A 10,386-nucleotide genomic window follows, 5' to 3' on the forward strand; every position below is an offset into this window, starting at 1 on the left:
ATTAGTCATCGCTAACGATGATGAAAACTTTACACCGAAATCATGATAACTCAGAAGAAAAAAAGTTAGGACAAATTACACAAACCACTCTTAAAATATGTTAAGTTCTTTTTCTTTTTTTTTTACTCGGTATCCGACCTTAGGGCTGACTAATCCGAGGGGACCAATCCCACTGCCCACATGTGGGGGCCATTTTAAGACTGAGTTTTTTGCTCTTTATGGACTAGCCCACCGAAATTGGCATAAGAGATAATCGAACCTGAGAACTTGAGATGAGCATACTCCAAAGACCCAACCCAATATGTTAAGTTTCTAACTTATTGCACCGTTACCCTCTAGTTATCTTATGTTTACAAAAACACTGACTTGACCATTAATTTTGACGTTAACTATGATGAATTTGAGGCTCAAACTGATATGAACCATGAGGCCCATACAATTGAGACTTAACCGTAAGAGAGGATAACTGAAATAAGAGTAACTCATTGCAATTGAAGTTTGCGATATTTTAGGGGGCGCGTGAGAAATGATGTGGCGCAAAAAGAGAAACTCTAGAACATAAGAAAAGGATGAATACAATAAGGTGTAAAAGGCCCAACCCAAATAAAACCCCTAAACCTGAAAAAAAACCCTACTTCCCTTTGCATATATAAACAAACAAACTAGTGAAAAGTGTCTCGGCAGAGAGAGGGCAACCATGTCGAAGAGAGGTGCGTTAGCCGGCTTTTAATCGTTGCTCCTTACTATTCAATTTGATTTGATTTGATTGATTGTATTTTCCTGACAGATTATTTATCAATTTCGTCTTCAATTTTTATGATTAGGTCGTGGTGGTTCCGCCGGGAACAAGTTCCGTATGTCACTGGGTCTTCCAGTGGCGGCGACGGTGAATTGCGCAGACAACACTGGAGCAAAGAATCTCTACCTCATTTCCGTCAAGGGAATCAAGGGTAGACTTAACCGTCTTCCTTCAGCTTGCGTTGGTGACATGGTGATGGCCACCGTCAAGAAAGGAAAACCCAATCTCAGGAAAAAGGTTTTACCTGCCGTCATCGTTCGTCAGCGTAAACCATGGCACCGAAAGGATGGCGTCTTCATGTATTTTGAAGGTAAAATTATCATAAATAAATAAATTTTATGTTTAATTTTAATTAAATGTTGCTTCTGAAATATTATTATAATGTTGAGTGACCTGTGTTCTGTTTTGTCATTCATAATCAGAAGCATATAACTGTGTTAATTCCAATTTTAAACAGCATGATGTGTATTTTTGTTGCATTGTGTTACCTGTCTGCTGGTAAATCCTAATATAATTCTTTTTGCTAAGCATTACGTGTTGCTATAATAATAATAATAATAATAATAATAATAATAATAATAATAATAATAATAATAATAATAATAATAATAATAATAATAATAATAATAATAATAATAATAATAATAATAATAATAATAATAATAATAATAATAATAATAATAATAATAATAATAATAATAATAATAATAATAATAATAATAATAATAATAATAATAATAATAATAATAATAATAATAATAATAATAATAATAATAATAATAATAATAATAATAATAATAATAATAATAATAATAATAATAATAATAATAATAATAATAATAATAATAATAATAATAATAATAATAATAATAATAATAATAATAATAATAATAATAATAATAATAATAATAATAATAATAATAATAATAATAATAATAATAATAATAATAATAATAATAATAATAATAATAATAATAATAATAATAATGATGATGCATCTCAAATTACTCCTTTGCATAACTTTAGTCCTCCCGGATAAACAGCTTTTTTTCAGCTTATAGCATGATGTTTAACAAAGTTGTGTTGTATGAGCTATAAGCTGTTTTTATATAATATTTTTGTGACCTAAAAATAAGGTGAAAACAACTTATGTACAATGCCAATAAGCTTTTTTCATAAGTTCTTCCAAAGATTCTTGCTCAAATAAGCCAATCCAACTTGTGTTGCTTCTTTAATATATTGCTGAGTGACCTGTTGTTTGATTGGTCATTCACAATAGGAAGCATATAATTGTGTTGATGCCAGTTTTAAACAGCATGATGTGTATTTCTTTTTTGCATTGTGTTACCTGTCTGCTGGTAAATCTCATGATATATCCATTTTAGCACCAAAATGTTTTCTTAATTTAATCAACTAATTATAGTGAACTGTTTTTTCTGCAGATAATGCTGGTGTTATTGTGAACCCTAAGGGTGAAATGAAAGGTATAATTTGTTCATTTATGATATATGTTTAGGTCTTAGAATTCATTATTGCTATCTCTAATGTCATATGTTTATCCTATTTTTATATTAAACTAATTCACTTGCTTCAGTGTGCGGCTTTTTGACTAATGTTTTAAATATTTAATTTGTATCCACTGATAGTGTAAAACTTTTTTACATATGCATTGAATCAATGGACTGAATAATGCCACTTTTAAGGTAGTTCCAAAATATCTTTACAAATATGTAATTGGTGTGATTTGGTTGGATGCGTCTAAAAATGTTTTTGGCGTGTAGAAATTATTCTCATGTTATAATGTGGTCATGTTTCTGTGGGGTTACTTTTTCTGAAGATAAAAACTGGACAACACCTGTCCTATTTGTTAGGTTGCTTCATTCTTACCTTTGTATGGTTTAATCGGTTTATTGCTGGGGCCAAATTGATTCTTTGCTGTTATTGATTTTGTTCTTAACTTCTATTTATGATGTTTGTTGTAGGGTCTGCTATCACTGGACCAATTGGTAAGGAGTGTGCTGATCTTTGGCCAAGGATTGCAAGTGCTGCCAATGCCATTGTATGAGTGGAAATTCTGATTCTTGCAAGTGCTACCTAAGGGGGGATTTTAATTTAAGACTAGCCTATGTTTATTTTTCTATGTTAAGTTTTCTGAGATTTTGTTTATGGCCCAATTTTATCAACATTTTGTCGTTCCTTGAATTTTTGTCAATTATCTTCTTTTTTGAATATATTGTATCACCATTTTGTTGTTCATTGACTTATCTACAATTATCTCCTTTCTGGATTCAGTTTTAGCTGTTATTTGTACTTTTTACATTAGTCTATACAAATTACTTTTTTTGCACAAATTTCATCCATGTTTTGCTGTAGTTTTTTTGTTTTTTTAGGTTTTTGCTTTAGGTTTTGTACACAAGTTAGGGAGTCGGGCTTTTGAATCCGGTTGTGACCTCTACCAATCACATGCAATATTATTTTTCAAAAATATAAAATCAACAATATAATCGGCCCTTGTAACATAATTAAGCTAAGCTGGTTAGAAAAGCAATGGGCCTCAACAGATAAAGAAAATGTAACAGAATATAGGGTCATTTGTATCTGCATGTGCACTCCATGATATTCTACTATCATTGTTCTATAAGCTCTTATTATTTCATGGGATTTTCATTGACTAATTGCAATTAGTGGTCGAGAGTGAAAGGAAATCAATTTGACAATCTATACTGGTTTTTATGAGTTATGATATGCAAGTTGATTATAATAAATTTTGAATGTCATAATTTTCTCACTAAATTATGTTCTCTACTCATTTTTTTGTTGGTACAAGATCTCTACTGATTTTAAAAGAGTAAGATAAGTGTGTGTACATATGTTTTTACAAGAGTAACCTTTAGCTATTAAAATGAGTTTGTCTCCAATATGATTGGATATCTTTCTCCTTCCCTCCCCTCCCCTCCAAATCTCCCCAATTTGGGGGGAAGCAAAAATTGGGATTTGGAGGTATTTTGTTCACCTCCTTTCACCTCCCCTCCCCTCCTAAAAATTGAACCAAACACAATTAATTTAAAATATCCCCTCACCTCCCCTCCAAAACCCCCGAACCAAACAGACCCTAAAAGAGTAAGATAAGTGTGTGTACATACTCCATCCGTCCCAAAATATAAGCAAAAATTGATCAATGAAAGTTGATGTATTTGGTTTAAAATTTAGTCCAGATACATTCACTTTTATTGACCTCATTTTGCTTATATTTTGGGACAGAGTAGTATGTTTTTACAAGAGTAACCTTTAGCTATTAAAATGAGTTTGTCTCCAATATGATGGGATAATTTTTGCCCAAATGCATGTCTAACAAAATACATAATTTAATTGGATGATAATTAGGGCCGGCCTAATTATAAAGCTGACAAAGCCCTTGTTTTAATTAAGCCTGCAAAAAAGTATATATATATATATATATATATATATATATGGCAAATGCTAAATAGTGCCCCCGGACACTCTTTAAGCCCTTAAATAGTAAACTTTTTATAGAATTTTTATCGGAATGCGTAAAGTCAACGCATTGGAAATTGTAGTGTTTAACTTTTTGAATAAAAAGTTTCTTTAAATGGAATGCTTAAAGAGTGCCCCGGGAGCACTCGTTAGCAAGACCCTATATATATATATATATATATATATATATATTATTATTATTATTATAAAAAAGGCCTCATTATAAAAAATAATTATCAATATTTGTTAACATCGATCTCAGGTGAATCTTTGATTTAAGGTTGATTATATTTGTTTAATTGGCTAATTTTTATTGGTTGTTAATTAAGTAAACTACAATACAATTCTTTTTTTTTAAAAAAAAAACAAGTATGCTTTTCATTTCATAGATAGGCAAATAATTAAGGTGTAAGATGGGTAGCTTAACTAGTTCAAACTACAGATAAAGGAGTCAGAATTTAAGTTTTAGCGAAGATGAAAAATATTAACACTAACAATTAATTATTAATTTTTTTATTAAAAAAAAAACTTTTGTAAGGTACTAGACAAACTCATTTCATTGTGTCCTAATAATCGCAAGTAAGAGATTGTTTTAAGGAGAGACAAATTTTAACATCCATAGCCTAAAATATTTACAAATAGATAGATAAATAGAATTTTTTCACCAGATAAGGTAATGTTCAATTTCTACCCAAAGAAAATATGTTTCTCATTATTCATCATGGGGAGTGTGATTAGATGTACTCTTCAATGGCAGACACTACAATTAAATGAAGTGTACTTCATGTGAAAGCAACAAACAACTTTTGGAAAATAACACGAGCTCAACAATAACCTTCAATTAAAAACCATATATATATATATCATAACATTTGAAGCTTGGTTACCCCACCCTCCTACCACATTACAAAATTGTGTCACAACTTAAAATGAGATTTTTCAATTCCTAACATTTTTTTTCTAAGAATTCAACCTCATTTGACTAAGTTATATACATAAAAACATGAGAATATAATTAGAGAAACATTAAACGTCAACCATTGATTCTCTCTTGTGTAACATACACAAAAGTAGGTCAGGGTTTGTTGAGATAGTGACAAAGTTGGTTTGGATTCATTAAATTTAACGATAGGTGCAGTCATGCAGTCACGATATTTAGACAGTACGATCTTAATCAAACAGTTTATATGTCAACTCAAACTTTTATATTAAAACAAAATTAAATAACTGTCTTAAAATCTAAATCGTAACGGTTCACGGTCCCTGATTACATGCAGTCACGACTACACATAATTTGATTCCACAAAGTTGAGGGAATACACAAAAGTAACATGTTTCATCCTAATACTAACACCGAGTGCTCACTTTAACTCTATCTTTTCGATGCTATTTTTTATTGAGTGAAATTTAAAGACCCGAATTCCTGCAATAAAATTATCACACGCTTATACAAATTGATCATCATACAATTCAAATTACTTTAGTTAATGTTAAATGATCTCGACCATTGATTTAACTGTATAAGAACATGAAATCCACCATTGATTTCCACCTAATAAAAGAGAGTAATAATAGAAAAAAGAGCGTTAGAGTTAATATCACCTACACTCCTCTTATGAAAATGATGGATGTGGTAGGAAATTATTTGAGGCCCTAATAGGTGTTGTTGGTAAGTGCTGAACAACTTTTCTACACTTTGAAACAGAACAATCAGAACCTGAAGAGAGTAAAAAAAATCCATTTTCTTGCTTAAAGATGAAGAATTTGGAGACAAAATTCTTAGAAATGAGTATTGAGCCTAACTCAACCCTACAAACCGGCTTGTAAGGTATGGATTGCATCTAGTATATAAACACTTAGTCATACCATCTCTCAACCGATGTGGGACTCTTAACACACCCCCTCACGCCAAGCACTATTGAGCTTGGTGCGTGAATATAAAATGGTGGGTGGCCCGATAGCATAAACCTTATAACAGGTGGCCCAGCGGATCATGAAGAGACTCTGATACCATCTTAGAAATGAGTATTAGGCCTAACTCATCCTTACAAAACCGGCTTGTAAGGTGAGGATTGCCTCTAGTATATAAACACTTAGTCAGACTATCTCTCAACTGATGTGGGACTCTTAACAGAAATTGACACCGGAGGAATCTCAATGGATTTGAGTTGTAGAGGTGGATGTTGCCACTGTGGTAAAGGTCCAGCTACAAGAAGTGTTTGCAACAATGGCCCAGCTTCTACCACAGCCTTCAAAAACTTACCTTTTTCTGGCAATGGTTTCTTTTCAGCTAATTCTAACACTGCTTGAAATTGTGTTGGAACTTGGAAGTGTTGTTGAACTATTTTCTTCACAATCAGAAGAAGCATAATTTGGTGCTGAATGCTCATTTTCACTTCCTGATTTGTTCTCTATTTGAAACTCTTGTTTTTCAAGCATTTTTGACATTTTGCTCTAGCTTCATCTCTTTCTTTAATGACTTTTCTTAAAAGATCATTAGCATGAATTAATTCACATTATTTTTTTGTAATCTCTTCTTTAGCTGACACAATTGTTGCTTCTAGCTCTAAAGTTGTGTACAAAAGAGAATGCTTCAAGTCCTCTAATAATCCCTACAAGTTCAAGAATGAAAAAAACAAAACTAATCAAATTAAGTGAAATAAAACCATAATTAAGGACAATTAATTTGAAAAAAAATATATTTAATTGAAAGAAATTTATGAAAGTATATATATGTGACATACATACCTCATCATGGTTATAGAATTCCATGTTAAGAGGGCTACATTCATATTCCATGTTAAGAGGGCTACATTCATATTCCATTTGGTTTTAGTACAAGAGATGGAAGGAGAATATTGTATTGGATATTCAAGTGAGGAATATTGAAGTAGTACTATATTTAGCTTTGTGCGCAGAGGGAGGGAGAAGAGGGCAACCGCCCTAGATCCTAAAAATCAGGGGCCTAAAATAATTTTTTTAGGGGTATATTAATATTATATATGCCAAAAAAATTTAATAAATAAAAGTCCGTTTGAAATAACTTATTTTTGAACTTATGCAAATAAATAAGTTTTTATGTATTATTATAAATTTGTTAAGTTAGTTTATAAAAATACAATTTTTGTTAGTGGAAACTTATAAATTAACATAAAAACTTGTTTATTTGCAATAAACTATTTTGTGTAATCTCAAAAATAAGATATTCCGGGCCCTATATACCAAAAATTTTAAGTGTTGAAAATAATACGCATAAATATCTTTTGAAGATATGAAATTTTAATATATTTTAATTTTATAATCTAATGCCATTACAAAAAACACGCCATTTAGCCACGGTTAAAAGCGTAGCTAAAAGTGCATGACTAACAAAGTTTACCGCGTTAATTTTGAGGGTGGCCTATTGGGATTTGGGGCGTTGCAAAATTTAGTATTTGCCACGGAAATATAATGCGTGGTAGCATTTTTACAACCAAGCATCAATTAGCCACGATGGCAAAACAGTACTGGGTAACAAAAAGAAACACATTAAAGTTTGCCACCCTTTTAACCGTGGCAAACATTGTTCTGTTTTTTGTTTCTTTCAAAAGCTGCTCTTAAGGGTACATGTCTGGTAACAATTTGATTGAAACTATAAATCTGAATAATATAGCAATTGAAAGATAATTAAAGACTAGGAAAGAAAAAGGAGAACAAAAACCAAATGGTAAGAAACTCAGGATTTGCTTAATTGGAATGAAGAATAGTAGGCTCAATTCAAAGTAAATGTATTTAGGCTCAAAATGCACTATAAAAAAAAGGTAGGCTCAATTCAACAACTTTCGTGTTAGATTCAGAAACTGATAAGCATCCCAATTGATTAGTCCAACCATATAGTGAGAATAAAAGTGAGAATAGCAACATGCTATTGCAGTTGCTTCAATGAGCTCTAGAGAAAGAAATAACTATATATCTCAATGACCTCTAGAGCGAATTTTTTGTAGTGATTGAAGTAGATGAGGGCGACATATATCGATGTATCTTTGATTACCTTCTCATATCTTTTAGAAGCTTTTGTATATTTCCCAGCTTTAAACAATGCATTCACAACATCTATCTTCTCTTTAGTGTTCATGTCTCCCAGGACTCCTTATCCTATGTGAATCCTACTAACCAATGTCCTAAACACGTGAGGAATTTGAAAAATATATCCATTGAAAACTGTATCTTTTAACTCTACTAAAAGCACAATTACAGAGTTTCATTAAGTTTTAGTTAACGCAGTCAAATAATAGGATCATCCAATGAAAAATGAAATGTTTACTAAAGAACTTTAATATGATTGATTGTGTGAATGATTTCACTTATAATAATATATCTCATCTTCATCCAACGGTTCTAACTTACTAATTTTGGTGAACGCGTGCTATTCTAGCAGACAACTAATAAATAATCCATGTCCTAAATGCAAACGAGACAATGCCTAATAGAAAACAACCATTGCAATTTTACTTTTATAAATTGCAACCATGGCCCCTGCATTTCAAGTAATCAAAATTGGAAAAGGCATCCAAGGTGAAGTTGGCCTCACATGTTCTTCTTTCTTCGCTAATTAAATTAATTTATCACTATTGATCCAATTAAGTTCCAAACTCCAACTAAGTCATAGCATAAAAAAGAAAAAATGAAAAGAAAGAATACTCTTACTCCATTATACTAGCCTACAAATTATCATGGATGCTCCCCTATTATTACATATATATACGGCCAAAACATACCAGGTAAAAGATGGATGAGAACACTAATGGCCCCTGCAACGTGTCAAACTGCAACGCAATCAGTCAAAGCCCAAGCTAATGGCCCCTGCAAAATACCTTAAATAAGTCACATTCGACCAATGAACCACTCGTCTTCTAAGACGTCAAATGAAAAGCAAACAAAAGAATTGTTTTTCAGCTTATTTCAATAAACTTTCCATGATAGCTTATGAAAACATCTAATAACTTATACAAAAATTGTTTGAATTGATTTTATCTTTTTATAGGAATAGCTAATACTCAAGCACTTGTATCATAAATAACCACACTCACAAGTCACAAACATTACTTGAAATGTAGCCACAAATCGTAAGTTCTCCAACATAGGTTATGAAAACTTATACATAAGCACTTAACATGATAAGTACTTATACATAAGCACTTGTGTTACAAACATTCCTTGAAATATAACCACAAATCATCATAACAACAAGAGAAAACATAATAAGATGAGGTAAACTCTTAGATACAAAATTGAATTGCAAATTTCAATTTACCTTATATGTGAAGGGATGAAGGAAATCAAACTGAAACCCAACCGAAGAAGTAAAATTAGGGAAAAATCAACTAGGAAAAATCGAAAGGAAATCAAAACGGATGCGAGTCTTTGAAGCTTAGTGACAATGAGGTGAAATCACGCGATAGCTCGGAGAAGGAAGAGAGAGCGGTGGCGAAGAGGTTAGGGAAGAAGATGCGGCGGCTGAAGCATAGTTGAAGATTGAGGAATTTCGGAATTGAATGAAATTGAGAAATCTAAGAATGAAAGTGAGAAAATTGGTCTCGAGGAATGAAAGTGGCCAGAGAACACTGTTTAGAGGCGTTTTTGTTATAGCTTATTTTAGAAAAAAATCATTTTTTTTAAAAAAATAATTACTTTTAATTGTTTTGCATATGTTTATTACAGATTTTTAAAATAATCAGAAGCTACAAATAATTAAAAAACAACTAAAAATGAGAAGCTACTAAGAGTAGCTTATAAAATAATAGATTTTTTTAGAGGAGAGAAAAAATCACTTTTATAAGAGTAGCTTGTAATTAAAAAAAATCACTTTTATAAGTTGTATCCAAACAAACTAAAGATTATTTTATTTAAAAAAAAGTGATTTTTATTATAATAAACAAACACAAATTAAATTCAACTTTTCTAAAAATCTCTAAAAACTAATCTCTAAATTATTTTGCATCAAAATAACTATTTTTTAATCTGTAACAAACGGACCCTTAATGTGCCCAAGTAAGACTTTCTCTCTTTGTACACTAATAAATGTTTTAAGGGTACATGTTAGCTTTCCCCTT

The 10,386-nt window shown here is 31.1% G+C and overlaps 1 protein-coding gene, 1 non-coding gene and 1 pseudogene across 2 annotated transcripts; 2 read left to right on the forward strand and 1 right to left on the reverse strand.

Moving 5' to 3' along the window:
- Window positions 1–604: 604 nt before the first annotated feature.
- LOC123913206 (60S ribosomal protein L23-like) lies at window positions 605–3,055 on the forward strand. The gene is made up of 4 exons (XM_045963842.1): window positions 605–710; window positions 825–1,109; window positions 2,242–2,283; window positions 2,782–3,055. The coding sequence occupies exons 1-4, from the start codon at window positions 698–700 to the stop codon at window positions 2,862–2,864; spliced, it is 423 nt and encodes a 140-aa protein (XP_045819798.1). The 5' UTR covers window positions 605–697; the 3' UTR covers window positions 2,865–3,055.
- LOC123903460 lies at window positions 2,022–2,165 on the forward strand. Its single transcript, XR_006808032.1, has one exon. It is a non-coding gene; the product is annotated as a small nucleolar RNA snoR137 (small nucleolar RNA).
- A 2,967-nt stretch (window positions 3,056–6,022) lies between the features above and the next one.
- LOC123913215 lies at window positions 6,023–9,867 on the reverse strand (annotated as a pseudogene).
- Between the last annotated feature and the right edge of the window lie 519 nt (window positions 9,868–10,386).

The sequence above is a fragment of the Trifolium pratense genome, linkage group LG1, assembly GCF_020283565.1.
Source record: "Trifolium pratense cultivar HEN17-A07 linkage group LG1, ARS_RC_1.1, whole genome shotgun sequence".
NCBI lineage: Eukaryota > Viridiplantae > Streptophyta > Magnoliopsida > Fabales > Fabaceae > Trifolium > Trifolium pratense.